This window comes from Alternaria viburni, assembly GCF_023758015.1.
Source record: "Alternaria viburni strain BMP 2772 chromosome Unknown scaffold_11, whole genome shotgun sequence".
Taxonomy (NCBI): Eukaryota; Fungi; Ascomycota; class Dothideomycetes; order Pleosporales; family Pleosporaceae; genus Alternaria; species Alternaria viburni.
In genome coordinates, this window is record NW_026055780.1 from 750,320 (window position 1) to 767,301 (window position 16,982).

At 54.7% G+C, this 16,982-nt stretch overlaps 7 protein-coding genes across 7 annotated transcripts; 4 read left to right on the forward strand and 3 right to left on the reverse strand.

The window, feature by feature from the left end:
- Positions 1 to 44: 44 nt before the first annotated feature.
- J4E79_005910 (uncharacterized protein) lies at positions 45 to 3,216 on the reverse strand (the record flags this gene model as incomplete). The annotated part of the gene is made up of 3 exons (XM_049354786.1): positions 45 to 1,071; positions 1,124 to 2,648; positions 2,697 to 3,216. 3 exons carry the CDS (start codon positions 3,214 to 3,216, stop codon positions 45 to 47), a joined length of 3,072 nt encoding a protein of 1,023 aa, XP_049210909.1.
- Positions 3,217 to 4,246: 1,030 nt separating this feature from the next.
- On the forward strand, positions 4,247 to 4,583 carry J4E79_005911 (uncharacterized protein; the record flags this gene model as incomplete). Its single annotated transcript, XM_049354787.1, has 2 exons — positions 4,247 to 4,293; positions 4,373 to 4,583. 2 exons carry the CDS (start codon positions 4,247 to 4,249, stop codon positions 4,581 to 4,583), a joined length of 258 nt encoding a protein of 85 aa, XP_049210910.1.
- Positions 4,584 to 4,965: 382 nt separating this feature from the next.
- On the reverse strand, positions 4,966 to 6,551 carry J4E79_005912 (uncharacterized protein; the record flags this gene model as incomplete). The annotated part of the gene is made up of 2 exons (XM_049354788.1): positions 4,966 to 5,897; positions 5,945 to 6,551. 2 exons carry the CDS (start codon positions 6,549 to 6,551, stop codon positions 4,966 to 4,968), a joined length of 1,539 nt encoding a protein of 512 aa, XP_049210911.1.
- Positions 6,552 to 7,337: 786 nt separating this feature from the next.
- On the forward strand, positions 7,338 to 10,151 carry J4E79_005913 (uncharacterized protein; the record flags this gene model as incomplete). The annotated part of the gene is made up of 2 exons (XM_049354789.1): positions 7,338 to 8,348; positions 8,394 to 10,151. 2 exons carry the CDS (start codon positions 7,338 to 7,340, stop codon positions 10,149 to 10,151), a joined length of 2,769 nt encoding a protein of 922 aa, XP_049210912.1.
- A 302-nt stretch (positions 10,152 to 10,453) lies between these two features.
- J4E79_005914 (uncharacterized protein) lies at positions 10,454 to 12,266 on the reverse strand (the record flags this gene model as incomplete). Its single annotated transcript, XM_049354790.1, has 2 exons — positions 10,454 to 12,194; positions 12,247 to 12,266. The coding sequence occupies 2 exons, from the start codon at positions 12,264 to 12,266 to the stop codon at positions 10,454 to 10,456; spliced, it is 1,761 nt and encodes a 586-aa protein (XP_049210913.1).
- An 815-nt stretch (positions 12,267 to 13,081) lies between these two features.
- J4E79_005915 (uncharacterized protein) lies at positions 13,082 to 15,034 on the forward strand (the record flags this gene model as incomplete). Its single annotated transcript, XM_049354791.1, has 2 exons — positions 13,082 to 14,427; positions 14,479 to 15,034. 2 exons carry the CDS (start codon positions 13,082 to 13,084, stop codon positions 15,032 to 15,034), a joined length of 1,902 nt encoding a protein of 633 aa, XP_049210914.1.
- A 483-nt stretch (positions 15,035 to 15,517) lies between these two features.
- Positions 15,518 to 16,651, forward strand: J4E79_005916 (uncharacterized protein; the record flags this gene model as incomplete). The annotated part of the gene is made up of 1 exon (XM_049354792.1): positions 15,518 to 16,651. The coding sequence occupies one exon, from the start codon at positions 15,518 to 15,520 to the stop codon at positions 16,649 to 16,651; it is 1,134 nt and encodes a 377-aa protein (XP_049210915.1).
- Between the last annotated feature and the right edge of the window lie 331 nt (positions 16,652 to 16,982).

The following is a 16,982-nucleotide window of genomic DNA, read 5'->3' on the forward strand; positions in this document are numbered from 1 at the left end:
CATCTCACATACTATCTTCTTTCCATCCCCTCTAGCACCACTATCTAGTGCATAGTCGCATTCCCGCCAACGCGATAACTCTCCGGCGGTCCATTATGACTATAAACAACACCTCCCAAATCCAGGACAACCTTCTGCAGAATAACATTCGCCTCCACAAGCCACAGCTTGAGAGTATGCTTACCCGGTGCAAGCTCACCGTGGTTAGTAGTGTTCTTCCACGCGCTGTCAGCGACCGCAACACCCCATCCAACAGGGAAGTTGGGCTGCGGCTGGTCGATGACAAACTGGCGGCGGGCCTCGGTCTTGTTGTCGATTTGTGCGATGTACGCGAGGGGAACCTTGGGGTTGATGTTGTGGGTGGGTGTGAGGATGAGGGTGACGTTGAGGCCCTTGGCCTTGGTGGTGGGTGTGAAAGTAACGAAGTCGTATTCCAGACTTGGTGCGCTGGAGGAGTCAAGACCCTCGGCTAGGTTGTTGGCGAGCTTGACGCCAGACATGGTGCGACCGTATTTGGGGAGGACCATGTATTCGTTGTCAGAGGAGCCAGGGGTGGAGCGCGTGTAGTGCTCTGCTTCGAAAGCGAGTTGGCCCGCGGATTCGACGAAGCCGGCGTTGAAGTCGGAGGGGATGGACGTCTTGTTTACCATGAACATGACTTGTGGGTTTCCGCCTTGGGTGCCGAAGTCGGTGGAGCTGGAGAAGTTGAGCTTGCTCTGGGCGCCGAAGCCGTCTTCGACCTTGGTCCAGTCTACGTCGACGTAGATGCGGATGTCTTCGTCGTTGGGTTGCATGGTTCCCTTGGCTTCGGAGAGAGTGACGAAGGGGTCGGCGCTGATGTTCCAGTTGAAGGCTCCGGTGCCGCGGTGCGAGATTTCGATCCAGCGCTTGGGGGTGAAGGGTGTCATGGCCGGCAGGGTGAGCGAACCACCGCCGTTGCTGTGCCACATGTCATCACCGGGGATAGTGGCGTTCGAGCCTTCGACGGAGATGCCCATGTCGCCGGCTAGGGATCGTTCTTGAGTCTGTACCCAGCGGAGGTCGGGAGTGGACTGGCGCATAGGTTGTTGCCTGTGATTGAGTTAGCACCATGATTTCCATCGCAACGTCATTAGAAACTTACCAGTATCCTTGGTAACCAAGATGGGTCTGGTCCATCATGTGGTCCCACTTGCCGTTGAGCTGAGTGTGGTAGAGGCGGGTAAGGTTGTGGTCTTTGTTCATGCCATCAATCACACGCTGCATCCACCTGTTGGCGCTGTTGCGGCCCATCTGCGCGTAGATGATGTTCCTGGCGCCTGAAACCTGTACATCGACGTGGTTGCCTCCAGCAAGGACACGGTGCAGAATGATCTCGTAGAATGCGGGCTGTTGTTCAGGAGAAAGCGCGGCGTTGACCTTGTTGGCGCGTTCGGCGAGAGACTCCCAGTGAGCAAGGATGCGGTCAGCCTCCTCGTAGTTGAGAACGCTGAAGGAAGAAGGCTCGACCCATTCGAACTTGCGCATGTTGGCGAGGAAACCGTACTCGTCCATGATCTCGGCGATCTCCTCAGCATGCTCTTCACCGAAGTTACGGGCGGCGAATCCAGCGAGCCACTCGGGCACTGAGTCGTGGTTGTATGAGTCCATGTCGTAGGCAATGTCGAACCAATGGCTGATGGCGATCTCGGCGGGCTTGATGTCACCAACGTTGACGATCCAGATTCGGTCAGCCTCACGGTCCTTGGCCAACTTCATCTGCTCGTAGGTCTTCTGGAGCTGGATGGTATCTTGCCACTTGTAGTTGCGGGAGTCACCAACGTAGTCGAAGTGGTAGTAGACACCAGCACCACCGGATCGGTTCTTTTCGTCGCCAACTGGAAGACGGCGGATGTTTTGCCAGTTGTCTTCAGTCCAGAGTAGGGTAACCCAGTCGGGGACCTTCATGCCAGCCTCAAAGTAGTCCTGAACTTCCTTGTACAAGCACCACATCTGAGGAACTTCCGACGCGTTTCCGTGGACCTTATTGAGAATGTCTTGCTGAGCGTCGACGACGGCCTCAAGAACCGAGGTTTGGACATCGGAAGACATGGCGGTGTCGTGGTATCCACGCATACCAACAGTGACGACGTTCTCGTAGGGAGCAGCGCGCACGGCACCCTCCATGAAGTAGTCGTAGAGAGTGGCGTTGTTGGTCGCCCAAGACCAGCCGGACTCAGCACCCTTGGCGACCTTGCTCCATTCTTGGGTAGCGCGAACCATGGGCTCAGTGTGGGAAGTTCCCATCACAATACCGTATTCGTCAGCAAGAGGTTGGTTGCGGGCGTCGTCGACGTTGAACATGCCGTTCCACATAGCCGGCCAGAGGTAGTTGGCCTTGGAGCGGAGCAGCAGTTCGAAGACCTTTGAGTAGAACTGAGCTCCAAAGGGTGCGCCATAGGGAGACTGCGGGTAGCGGTCGTTAGCCCAGCCTGTCAGAGCTGGGGCCTCGTCGTTGATGAAGAAGCCTCGGTACTTGACAGATGGTGTCTTCTGGACCTTGGTGGTTTGCAGCATGTAGATGGAGTCGTGCTTCTTCGCAGGCACGTCGGCGAACCAGTGCCATGGCGAGACACCGATTTGCTCAGAGATATCGTAGATACCGTAGATGGCACCACGGCGATCGCTGCCTAGAAAGAGTTAGCCTCGAGCATCAAGGCCAATCTCGGGATACATACCAGCAATGACAAGTGCGTCGCCAGTCATGTTTCCAGCCTGCTTTACCACCGCACTAACGTAGGACTCCCATTGACCCTCAACCTCGCTGACGTCGAGTTGTCCGCTCGCAATCATGTCGTCGATCAGGCTTGAGTTGCCAATGGTTCCCACAATGATGGTGCCAGCTGATGAGTTGGATGCAGCACTGCCACTAACGCTCCAGTCTTCGCTGATTCCAGTGACGTTGAAGATCATGGAAGCATTAGCCGTCGGCGTTCCAGAAGTCATAAGGGTACCATTGGTACCGGTAACGCGTCCGAAGTCGATAGCAAGGTCGTGAGCAGCGCGCAGAACACCGGGCCAATCCGCAGCATCAGCATGGATACTGACAGGAGAGCCACGAGCGGCGAGAAGAGACGAGCCATCGCCTTCTGTAGAAGAAACAGTAGGCTTGCGGAAGGCCTCGAGAGCAGAAGCCGAGCCAGCAAAGGCGACGGAAAGCGACAGGGCGCTGACCACGGTGCGAGAGAAGAGCTCCATGATGCCTGGTCAGTAGTCGAGCAACGTCCTGAACAGCGAACGAAAACGCGGAGAATCCCCAGCTTTTGAATGGCTTCCCCAGACCACACGCCGCGGTGATAGCCACGACGGTAACCCCATAGTTACCAAGAGATCCCCACCGCCCTAACCGTTTAGTCGACTAGTCATCGTGCATGTTCGTACATCGAATGACCACCTTCCCGTGAAATGTCTAGCAGCGACTGCATATCCAGGAACAGCATGGAGTTGCTGGCCAACGGCCCGATATTGAAGGACCCTAGTCGCTTTACCCCAGCCGGGACCGGTTGTTCTGTGGCTAAATTGACGTGACGTACATGAGCCAGTCGCCTTGTCGCTGCAAGACTTCTAGAAGGGCAAGCAAGCAGTCTTGGCGGTAGGTCGGAGGACACGTGCAGCATGCAAATATCCGGATCCATGCACTGCACATGGAAAGTCGGTAGCAAAGGCGCTGTGCGATTGATTGGTACCAACTCGGCGTCCAGACAATCGGATACCATCTCTGGGATGCTGAGACGACGCAGAAATTGTTCCGTGCCAGTTCGCCAGGCTTTCTCTTGGCGACAAACAGGTGGCCGCCTGATCCCCCTCTTTGCCCACGGAGATTTCCAAAAGAAACGCAGGGTGCGCAGCGCGAAGGGGCTTGGAAAACGGGTCTACGGGCTCATGGAGCGACTCCCCACGGTGGGTGAAAAGGCTAAATGCAGTCCCCCGCAAACTGCTCAAACCGCTCTGGGCCTAGTGCGGCGGCAGGGCGCCAAGCATCGCGAAAAATGTTGGACGCGCGAATTATCCAAAGAAACATACAGCCGTCTTAACCCCAATAGCGCCATAGCAACGTCCGACTCGATAAGTGGAGATTTGCATACTATCGTGTGATTAGTCGTGTTCGGAGATCAATCACCCGACTAAACCTTCCTTCACCGTTCCGGAAGGGAGTCCAAGACGCTCCGACTTTTGTCAAACCTCCGCATACTCGACCCCACGCACGCGTCAACAGTCGACCGCCGCAATGGCACAAGGCGCAATCAAGAAGACCAAGGCCGCTCCTCCGAAGAAGTGCGTTCTATCCCCGCGCTCAATACTCCACCAAGCGCAAACTATTCTCCCAACACGCATACTAACATCGGAACTCTAGGTCCTCGGTCGCGCGCAAACAAACCGGCGCCCGCGTCATTAAGCCCAAGAAAGCGTCCATCATCACACAGAACAAGATCAAGCACAAGAGCAGTTCAGGACTCGTGGGCAATACAGAGAAGATGCTTGCGCAGAAGGCGGGGCATCTGGAGATACTCAAGGGAGGAAAGAGGGATAAGAGGGAACCCGGTGACAAGAAAAAGAGTGGTTGAAATGCGGACTTCGTGGAATAGGTATCTGGCAAGGCGCGTGGGATTATGACCTGGACTGCTGAGGTTTGGCATGAAGTAATGCGCTCCGACGCGAGAGAGGCTTCATGGACAGCGAGAATGGTATTCAGCGTGTGAAAAGATCAGCCTTGTGCGATCGGTATCACGTTATACAAGCCAGGTCATTAGTGATGACCTGAAGGAATCAACGACAGAAGGCATACTTGAAGGACATGGGATGGAAGCCGAAGATATTATAATTCGAACAACAGTGTCCATTCGCGGGGCAAATGCCGAGCGCATCCAGTGAGTATATAGGTAGCATATCCCAGCGCCTTGCCGCGACCAGAGAAATAAAAGACCCCATCAAGTCCATGTTGAGTCCTCAAATGATACCCGCTCGTGCAGCCTCACCACCACCAGCATCCACCACAGCTTCCCTCGCCTTCCCTCTGCCCAGTCCACCCTCTCCAACTCCCATTCTCCGCGCAACATAGCGCTGTGCAACGATGCCCACACTCAAGTTGATCGTCTCCTCCATCCACTCACTAACCCATTCCCGTGGGTCCACACCACCACTCTCGATAATCTCGTATATCTCCTGCGGTAGTTGCTGCTCCTCGCCCTCTGCTTCGGTATTGGCCGGCGCATCTAGCCAGTCGACCCATTTCGACGGGAAAGACTGGCTGATGGACTTGAAGGATATGCCGTGGATAGGGTCGTGCAGGTAGATAGCGAAAGCCACCTCCTCCCCGTCCTCCTTTTGTTCTTCCACATCCGACTTTTCTTCCGAGGAGGATGTGGCGAAGAGTTCGTCTTGTACGGGGTAGCTGATAGCTTGGATCGCAATAAAGATGTCGCTGCTCCTGACTGGGTTTGTTTCGCTCAGGACCTCTGTCGCTTGCTTGGCTGCTTCTTCAACGCCTCCTCTTGCACCGAAGAACTCGTTCGCGTAGGACTCTGCGCTGACGCGTGCGAGCTTTGTGCCTTCTACAAGCCCCTTGACCACGGAGAGGTCGCGCTTGTCAGTGTGTCGCCACCATGGCCCGTCGTTCCAGCCTCCGCCGCCGCCCCGGTAGCCGTCTAGCGATCCGCGCTGTGTTGACTCTGAGCCGCGTTGGATGACCATAAGGTCTCCGCCTTCGACTTGTGCCATGACTCCGGCGAAGGTCTGGTAGATGAGGGGGTCGAGCGAGGGGTACCCGATGAGGTCGTGTGTGATGTGGATCTGGAGGCGTTCATGCTGCGAGATGGGCGGTGCGAGGGTGTTTAGAATGTTGGTAAAGGTAGGCACGGCACGCTTGCCGAGTTCACCTCCTGTAGCATGTTAGAATGAGATGACATGGTGGGAAATGGAATTGTACCAATGCCGCGAAGAGCACCAACGTTCCCCCGCACTTGCTCCGCCCATCGTTGGGCTTCCTGGTTCTTTTGGATCTCTTGGTAGGCGGCTTCGGCTTGCTTCCTCGCCGTCTCTGCTGCCGCAGTGGCTGTTGACACAAGTCCTCCCCATCCACCTCCCCACCAAGATCCACCTGACTGCTTCTCCTCCAGGGGCTCTGGTGCTTGTTGTTTGGCGGGCTCCTCCTGGGTTGGCGCGAAGCTCTGGTGGTACGAACGGGTACTCTCCCCTGATTTCCTCGGCACTGAAGGTCGGTTGTCTTCGCTTGTACGTGCTGATCCAGTGGAAGAGGGAGTCGCTACGCCTGGTGCGCGGCGGCTGCTCGATGTAGTCGACGACGAGGCTACTTTGGGTGTATTTGGACGACTGATCTGGCGGGGAGCTGCTGGTTGAGCCTTGCCCAATTGCTCCAGCTCGTCCAGATCCTTCAGGGCATCTTCATCCTCCTTCCGCTGGACCTTCTGGCGTGGTGCGCGGGACCCTTTGGCATGCTTCGGCGGGGGCGCGGGAGTCTCACCAGCCAGAGCTTCCAGTTCCGCGAGCTCCTCGTCAGCTGTCTTGGGTGGCATGATGGATGGAAGATAAGGAGACTAGTCTAAGGTGATAGTGCCCACAGTCACGAGTCACTGAGGGAGCGGAGGCGTATATAGTCGGCGGATATCACTGCAAACATCAAGTCATGGCCATCTTGTTTGGACCATCTGACAGCTAGATGCCAGTCAGTTTAGCGTGTTGATGTCATTGGCTGCCTGCGCATGCGCCAAGCGCGATCATGGTTCGGCTCGCTTTTGCTGAAGCAGCCACGCCCCGTAACAAAGATCATCACACTCGATTCACTGACTATTCCATTTCCCATTTCCTTTTCAAGATACCCTCTATCACCTGCTAGCTTTTATTTGCGCGCGCTCTTTGCGGAAGCGCAAGGTTCTGTTCATCTTCTTCGCTCACAGCTTTTGTCACCCTGAAGGCTTGCGATTCGCGCTACGCCCCTTCGGCCCCTACATGGAGACATTGTCCCGACAGGTACACCCACATCAAACTCAACACAACATTCACTACTTGCATTGGCCCCGCGTATCTTCCTGATGCCACGTCCACGGGGTGCGGCTACGCGCGGTGCCACACGTCGCAATTCGCAGCAAGATGACACGCCTTCCCGGACCCGTGGTCAAGCAGCAAAACAAGCCCCGTCAGAACCAGATGCGCCAGACACGGTTGCACCAGCATTCAGTCCCACCAAACTGAGTCCTACCATCACTAGGAAGACAACTCGCTCAGCTTCCAACATTTCTGGTAATTCATTCGAGGCGCCGTCCGCGTCCGAAATTTACGCATCTTACGAGCACCCGTTGTTCATGGTCTTTGGCCTGTCACCCGAGTTCTTTGACGGTCTGAAGAAGCACCATGGAAAACTTCCAAAAGAGCGCAAATCGATAGTTGGCGCACTCCCAGAACGCTCACCTACCCCAGAGGAAGCCTCTGACTCTGCAGATGAGAGTGCCGAGGAGAGTGAGGTTGAAGTGCCTGTTGCGCCTCCGCCAGCGCCAAGAGGTCGTGGACGTGGTGGTCGAGGCTCACGTGGCGGACGCGGTCGAGGCGGTCGCGGCAGAGGCAGTCGAGGAGGACGCGGTCGCGGCGGTACCTCAAGAGGGACTTCATCTGCGCCATCGAAAGCTTCTCGCAATGCTGCCGCCATGTTTCCACTTACAGAAGATGATGATGATCAGCCATCCAATCAGAGCACACCCAACGGCACCGCCAAGCCATCTATGCGACTACTCAACAACAACCGTCTGCATAGCTCTGATGATGAGAACGAAGAGGCGATCGAGGATGACGAGAGCGAGGCCGAGTATGATCGCATAGATGTTGTACAGAAACCATCCAGAACACCCCAAGGTTCTGCGCCACCCGGTCAAGACTCACTCGAAGGCGGTTCACATACATCAGCACCGACACGCGAGTCAAGGCCAGAGCCCACGTCTAGGAGATCCACCAAGCTTGCGGTACCCAAGATCGCGCTGCCAGAGTCAGCCTCACAGACACCGCGAGATTCTGCATCGACGCCCGCTGAGTCTGCAGTCCCAAGACTGCTAGAGCCTGAGGAGGACATGCTCTCCGAGTCAGATCTTCCCGACCCCTTCATCGAAGACGCGCCTTCTCCGATCGAAGCCGAGTGCGAAGATAGAGCAGACTACCTCCTGCAGAAGCGCTTCAAGCCGATGACTGACGTACAAGCTGCTATTGCCGCCTTGACGAAGTTTCCAGCAGCGCAACGGAGTACTGAGAATCTCTACGCTCTGACGCAGAACACGCAACAGATCCTCAAAGCTTGGCAGGACGAGTATCTCGTGTTGGACGCAAGGGTATGTTACTGTCATCCTTTCATATGTATCCACTAACACTTATAGACTGCACCTCACATGCATCCAGCAAAGAAGGCTTGCAACGGTGGACGTATCCCGCTGGCTCCAGAGGTCTTCGAGGACATGAAAGAGGCCGACCTCTATGGCTACATCTACGACCCAAAGAAGCCACCCGGTTGTCAGGATCCTTTCCTACAGCGACCAGGCGCGGACAAGGGTGGCAAGAGAGAACTACGCACGCGTCGCACACGGGACCAGCTTGAGTCAGCAGCTCCTAGTGAAGAGGAAGACGAAGAAGACGGTGAAGGTCGACCCTCCAAGCGGCAACGAAGAGCCACCCGCAAGTTTGACGGTACTGACACAGGAACTGGTGCCAACACCCCCAAGAAGCACAACGGTTGGGGCGGCGCGCGCAAGAAAGGTGTTAGTCGATTCACGAAGCCAACCTCGGAGACGCCAGAACCCGAAGGACGAGGCGTAAAGCGAGCCCGGACAACGGCTAGTAACTTGCTCCATCAACGCATCCAAGAAATGAGAGAGGAATCAGTTGTCGGTAGTTCCGGGGACGAGGACTCATCAACCATGGACGTAGACGAGTATTCAGATGCTAACCCTAAGCGTGGACGTCCAGCCGGTAGTAAGAACGTAGCTCGCCGTAGTGACTTTGGAGTAAAGAAAGGCCCACGAAAGAAGACCAGCGAATCAGGAACCCCAGCACCCTCGGCACATGGCCCAAACGCTCCACCACCAGCACTGAACTCAATGAGTGAAGGTCAAGGTCAGTTTACTATTGATGCCCAGCCGTTCCCGGAAGGCATACCCATAATGGCACCGAACTCTGCTGAGACGGTTTTTCAAGGCACACTACAGTATTCTGCGCCCAACACAGAGGTACCACTTGTGCATCCGAGCGAATCCAGTACTCCTGACGCGTACATGCTCACTGCCCCCCTTAGTCAGTATACAGCCAACAACAGCTACGCGGACGACTCATCCCCAGCGTCAGGCTCGCGACGGAAACCGCGCGTAAAATCAGAGAAGCGCAGTCAATCCATGACCATGTGGTGGGCCGAACGCAAGGCAAAGAAGCGGGAGGAGGAAGCGCAGGCCGGAATTACCCCAACACCCGATCCGCGCGAAAAATCCGCGACGCAAAAGGGTGCCCGGCAGTCTGAAGGCTCGGCGACTGGCGCTACACCGCAATCGCAGCCTTCGCATTCCCAGCAAGCATCTCCGATACACCATCCACAGCACGCTCCTCAACACAGTCCCCATCACCCTCCGCCAGAAGCGTACCTGCAGTATACCCAAGGCCCGCCGCAACACTACATGTACCTCAGCGGACCGCCTCCACCACAACACATGATGATGCAGTACTCGCCACTTGCGGCCCTTCCCACTGGTTCTTTCCCTAGCCCATATCCCCATCACGCGCCCCACGCCCACAGCGGAATTCCCCTTACCCAACCCTCGAGCACAGCAGGCGGACCGTTTGGAGGTCCCCGCCAACTCGCCCCAGCACCCATGAATATGCCCACATACCCCAGCCCGTATGGTCCCCAGAGCCCAGCCGGAGGCAGACCCAAGAGCAGTGGCCAGTCACTGCCTAGGAGTGCTGCTACTACCGGCCAAAACGGACAGCAGGCACTGGCACCCGCACCATCTCAGCAACAACACCAGCAGCAGCAAGGACAGCATTTCAGCCCGTACGCACCGATGAATGTCGGAGGTGCTGCGGGTCGTGAAATGCCGTTCAAAGTCATGGTTCCCGGTCCAGCCCCAGAGAGGAGAGGAAGTCGTTAGAAGCGATTGTCGCCTCGTAATGAAGATGGAGGCGAGGATAGCGATGACAGTATATACGTGCTTGATTGATTGATTGATTGTTTTTATGCGATAGAGAGCTGTGCTGGGCTGAGATGGGCGGGTTTGAGTTTTTACTGAACGATGCGAATTAGAACGGCTGTTAGTAAGCCTGTGTATCATAGTAATACTAATGAAAAATTGCATTTGCCTGGCTTTCATGCCGGGCATATTGCCATCCACTTGATGTACTATGTTCCCCCGTATGCCACTATCAAATCTATGAACTTTATGTGAACAGCTTACTAGACTTCCAAGCCAACAGCAGCGCTGTTCATCCGACTAATCGCACTCGCCCTCCATGTATCTTCTTCCAGACTGATGCCACTTTTCCTGAAGAGCATGTTTCTAGCGCTCTCTTTTGTGTACACCGGCCAGGATGTGCTAGAGTCCAGAGCATAATGCGCATTCGGCGAGAGCTCGTTAACAAAGCTCAACCACATCCTGCACATGCGCTTACTGAGTGTGACAAACTCCTCGCGTTCTTCCGTGGAGTTGGAAGCAAGAAAGTTGACTTCATGTCCAACACCGTCGACATTGCCAAACACGAACGGAATCTCTGTGTAGTGCGCGGCGCCTAGAGTCTCGGCCGAAACACCGCTCCCTACTGTGTCGAATCGGTAGCTGTAAGCAGGAACGCCATATTCAGCCCACGCCTCTGTGGCGAAGCGTCTTGCAGCAATGAAGATATGATCGCCTACGAACAAGGTAGTTATTCCGTAGAGACTGCCGTTCTCCAGGCGGGATGATGGCAACACAGTACCGAGGGAATCCTGTAGATCTGCGGGCGATATTCGCTCGAGGTATTCAGCAGCGATACTATCCACCGTCGTATTGGCTATGCCAGGGCCCAACCATCCCGCAACGACTGCCCGGAACTGGGTGGGGTCACTTATACCTTTCAAACCCTGACTTATGGTGAAAGATGTACCCTCATTCGTATTCGCACCAGCGAGTATAGGTACCCGTACAAATCTGCCCTGCTTCAGAGCCATGCGCGAGTTTCCATCGAAGAATTGGCCGTCCGGAACTGGGATCAATGATTGATTTTGGAAAGCGACTTTGAGCGCCTCGACGGGTACACTCCTCAGGCAGTCGAGCGTGTCCTCCTCGAGCATACAACCGGTCTGCCTGAGCAAGTTGTCGTAGAGGACGTCCTGCTCCTGCACCGACATTCCCCTCGCATCAACCGCCGGTCCACCACTCTGCACAATGGCGGCGCGAAAAAGACCCTCATCTTTCCCTCCATACGCAGCAAGATGATGGCCAATTGACATCGCACCCGCCGACTCTCCCTGAATCGTAACCTTTTCCGCATCTCCACCAAACGCAGCAATGTTCTCCCTCACCCACCAAAGCGCCAGTCGCTGGTCGTGCAGACCCAGATTCGCATTGCCAGACTCAAGTACCGCGCTTCCGGGCAGGAAGCCAAACCCAGATAGCCGGTAGTTAATCGTGACGCCAATGATAGGTGCGCCGACTGTGACTGATTCCTGCACGAGGAAAGACATGTTGTAGCGTTGATCTCCACCACTGCCTTCCTGGAAACCGCCGCCGTGAATGAAGAGTAGCAAAGGGAGTATAGCGCCTTTGTTGAGACCAGCGGGACGGACGACATTGAGGGTTAGGCAATCTTCGCTTTCGGGGTAGGATGGCGTGGTCTGTGAGAAGACAGGTAGGTTTATGGAAGTGGAAATGCATCCTGGTCCGTAATTGTTTGCATGGAATTGTCCTAAGGGATGGGTAAGGGGCGCAGGGCGGCGGTAGCGGAGGGGCCCGGTTGGGGGTTGGGCATAGGGGATGCCGAGGAAGAAGTCTTGGTTGTAGTCTGGGTTGTGTATCCCAGTGAGGGTGCCGTTGATTGTTTTGACTGTCGGGTAGAGGGTAGAGGCACTTGTAATGTTCGTTAGAAGATACAGAAGCAATGTTTTGACGTTGATGCTGAGCATGTCTGGGAAGTAGTAAATGGGGTATAGAACGATCTGCCTGTTGTGGAAGTACCTACCGAAAGGTTTTCTGGAACTACTTATGTACCTACCTAGCTACGCATAATGGCATTTGACATTCAAGTTGAGCCTCCAAAGACGTGTCTCGCGTACTCGTTTGATAGTACGTAGCCGGCCCGACGCGAGCTCGGAACGGATGGCCATGACTTCCGGTCGGGCAAGTCGAGCGAGAAGTGGATCAGGCTCTTGATAGTAGGCCTTGGAATCCGTGCTATACGATCTCTAAAACCTGGGCGCAGTCGACTTGTGGGCGGCCAAGGTCCAACGACCTCGGGACGTTGTTGTATAGCGGAGTCTCTTGGAACCGCACGGGGCGGTGGATATTTTGCTTACGCCATGCTCGAATCTGTTCCAATCATCTATCGTTGGGAATGAAGACAGTCGGCCGAGGCCAAGTGCAGGCGCGATAATCCTTTCTGGAGGCGGGCCGGTTACTCAGAAGGCTGCACTAGGCGTCGCGAGAGCCGAATGTACGTAATTAGGATCGCGTGTTAATATCGTGAGATTTGTTGACGGAGCCTGTAATACTGACTGTTTGTCGCGTTGGGAAAGTGAAGTATCTGAGGACACGTGATGGTGCGGCTCGAAGCATGCAGGGGTCGGCTCGCTTATCTGACATCGATCTGAACTCTCCATGTTCCAGGGACTATCTGCGTCATCGATCGGTGCTAAAGGGACGCGACAGCTGAACGCGTCGAGTTAGCACGGCAATGGCTTCATTAAATCCTGTTTCAGGAGGTTATCCTCATCTCGCCCATTCTGCGGTTCCACGAAACGCGTATGCTGCTCGCACGTCCGAGGCTCCTGCTGTCCCTCAAACCCTTTCTACGCATACACCCATCCTTCCCCACGAAGACACTAGCCACGATGCCACCGAAACGTAAAGCGAGCATACCTGCAAATGCGGCATCCGCGAAGAACTACACCGACGTGTCCGGCGACGCTCCCAACAAGCGCTCGCGCATCGCCAAACCTCTCCCAAAAGCCACCTCGAAAGACGCGCCTCCCGTTGACTCGATAGCGAAGAACACCGAGAATGGAGCGCCTGGAGAGGCCGTGAAGAAGGAGGAAGAAGGTTTCGACCATTCGAGACCAGAAGAGAGAGCCGGCATCGTCGATCGACGATACTATCCTGCTGAAATGAGCAACGAACGATGCGCATTGTACAATCAGAATGAGGTACCGCGCCCGATCGAGATTCTGAACAAGACGTTGGAGGATACGAAAGACAAAAGAAAGGCTATCAGAGAAGGGAAGAAAGGGCAACATGGCGACGCGGTAGTACACTGGTTCAAGAGGGATCTGCGGATAGGAGATAATACTGGCTTGTCTGAAGCAGCAGCATTGGCGGAGAAGAAAGTAGTAGGCCTGATAGGCGTTTGGTTCATGAGCCCGCAAGACTGGGAGGCTCACCTGGTCAGCCCGCCAAAATGTCATTTCGAACTGCGCTCTGTGGAGACACTCAAGAAGGAACTCGAAGAGCTGAACATCCCCCTCTACATCGAAACGATTCCCGAACGAAGGAACGTGACAAAGCGTTTGGTGGAGTTGGCAGAAGAATGGAATGCGAAGAACGTCTTCTGCAACTTGGAATACGAACCCGACGAGCTTCGGCGGGAGGAGCGCTTGGTACGCATGATGCTGGAGAAGGGCATCAACTTCGAGCCGCATCACGACGACTGCGTGGTACCGCCTGGTAGTCTCAAGACAGGAGGTGGAAAGCAATATGCGATGTACAGCCCTTGGTTCCGATCATGGGTTGCACATCTGCATGAGCATCCACATCTTATGAGCGAGCGCCCCATGCCCGATCGCAATCCTCCAGCCTTCCGCAAGAAATTCACTCAGCTCTTCGACACGAAAGTCCCCGATCTACCAGAGTGCAAAGCGTTGACAGCAGAAGAGAAGGAACGGTTCCAGCAACTGTGGCCCGCGGGTGAGGCCGCTGCTATGGATCGCCTGGAGCGCTTCTTGGAAGAAAAGGTGGTAAAATACAAGGACACGCGCAACTTTCCCGCGATGAACAGCACCGCACGCGTGAGCGTGCATCACGCTGCTGGCACGCTGGCGGCACGAACCAGTATACGCATGGCTCGAGACGTCAACAGCGCGAAGAGACTCGACGGAGGGAAGGATGGCGTCAAAGGCTGGTTGGGAGAAGTCGCATGGCGGGACTTCTATCGGCATGTGCTTGTACACTGGCCCTACGTTTGGTATGCCCGACCAATGCCCTCTATACCATGAACATACTAACACAACCCCAGCATGAACAAGCCCTTCAAATTCGAATACACAAACATCGAATGGGAGTACAACGACGCGCACTTCCAAGCCTGGACACAAGGCCAGACCGGCTACCCCATCGTCGACGCCGCCATGCGCTGCCTCAACCACACAGGCTACATGCACAACCGCCTGCGCATGATAACCGCCTCCTTCCTCGCCAAACACCTCCTCCTCGATTGGCGCCTCGGCGAACAATACTTCATCACGCACCTCATCGACGGCGACTTCGCGTCCAACAACGGCGGCTGGGGCTTCAGTGCGTCGACAGGTGTAGATCCACAACCGTACTTTAGGATCTTCAACCCGTGGACACAGTCGGAGAGGTTCGATGAGCAGGGCGAGTTTATCAAGCTGTGGCTACCGGAGCTGGCAGAGGTGGAGGGGGCGGCTATACATAATCCGTATGCGGCCGGTGGCAAGGCCGCGCAGATTGCGAAGGCGAAGGGCTATCCCGAGCCGGTTGTTGAGCATAAGTTCGCGAGGGAGAGGTGCTTGGCTAGGTATAAGGCTGGTATTGGGAGGAACACTGCGTGAAGAGTCGTTGATGAGATGTTGAGGCATGTCTGGCTGAAACTCAGTTGTAGCATTTATTTGGGCACAGTGCATTCATCTCTAATTGACATCGTTGTATCTTCCGCAATCTATACGAATTTTACGCAAGGAAACGCTCTCAAATGAGGAGTTTCGCAACCCCAAAAACTCCAGATGACATGTGCATTGCGATCCGTTGCTCGAGGCCTGTTTTGTGGTAAAGATCTGCAATGCGGGGCTAATGCGCGACAGTCGGCCCGAGCAATTCGACCAGATCGCTTCTGTCGCGTTCCCCATCTTCCTTCTCGCAATAACGCAGGAACAGTAAACACGGCTGTTGTCGATTGGAACTGGCGTCATCATTGAATCCCTACATGGTTATTCACGTTACCGCCGCATCAGTACTGATCAACTTTTCTGCAGGATCTCACGGGAAAGCTTCCTCCGTCCCCCTCAGGAGTTGACCTCGAGGAACCGCGACCAGCTATGGAACAACCAAAATGTACCAACTTCGTCAAGCCCAAACCAATAGAACCCGCAGAGAGACCATGGCCGCTCCTTGACAGTGGTCAAACGGTGCCAATGCCCTATGGAGAATTCCACAAAGAGACATTTGGAAAAGTCAAGTCAATAATGGCCGACTATGGCATGCTAAACGCCATCTTGATAAGATCCGAGGGCGTTATACGGAAGAGATGGACAAAGAAGACGCGTACTCAACGTAAAGCTATTCTTGAACGATCATGGCACACGCAAATGCCACACCAGCATCGCCCAGACCTTCGCGACTACTACAGAGTCCAAAGACGAGATTTCAGCGAGGCTTCCACTTCCACGATCAGAGAAGATGTATACAAATGGCCATATATCAATACAGAGGACCTCGTGACTCCAACACATGTTTTACAGCTTCTGAACTCTCGCGGACGGTATACACCCAACAATTTTGCCGAGATGGATTGGCAAAGCTCAGAGCTCGGTCGCAACATCAATGTTATCAAGGTGCGTCCGATATATTACGACCCAAATGACGAAGGCCAACACAAAGCTGTATTGGAAGACGAATCCAACGGCAAGGAACCCGAAGATGGGGAAGTTTCACGTAGTTCGGAAAATGAGACAGTACGCGAATGGCAAGATAAATACAAACCCAGCGAATGGGGTTACTATCTGATGATGCATCCTACTGATCTACAAGAATACGGGCTTCCGGTCAAGCTTCCGGTCGCTCTGGAATCTCAAAAACACGTGAGGCGCGCGAGCGAGGCTCTTATCGTCCTACAGATACAGCAGCCTCTGATGGCCTTCCTCGTCAAGATCTGCCTTGAGCTACTTCCCGACGTAGAAGGTGGTCTGGACGGGTTCAAGGCCTTCTTCCAAGCCCCCGAACAACCCGAGCCCCCCGAAATAAGAACGACAAAAGAGGATGGATGGGACTCGGCTTTCGCACTAGCCCAAGACATTCCATATACCGCCCCACAATGGGAAGACTTTCTCAAAATCATGTCCTCTATAGCGGCTAGAATACACGAGTGGAAGGACCATGCCTGGGCTATGCGCGATGATCCATCCTATTTCACTAATGCTGTTAGCGAGTTCTGTAAGTGCGAGGCGCCGTGAGGAGCATCGATTGAAGCACGCTGACCCGATGCATGTAGATGAACACAGCCCTACACATGTGTTGGACAGGAAGGGAAGGAAAAGCCCCCATCTTACTGATCCAGCCCTTCAAAAAGACTTTTGGCACATTACGATATACTCGATCATCATGGATTATTACGAGAATCTTGTCATGTGGCATGCTGCACAAGCTGCTCTACACAAGGTTGCTCGGCTGCTGTTGACACGGTTGGAGAAACAAGAAGGGCATGATGCATGGGTAGAGGCTGTCGCGGACTTGAAAGATTTACTTGATATGCGCCTTATCAAAAGCCTAGCTTCACGGTTGCCG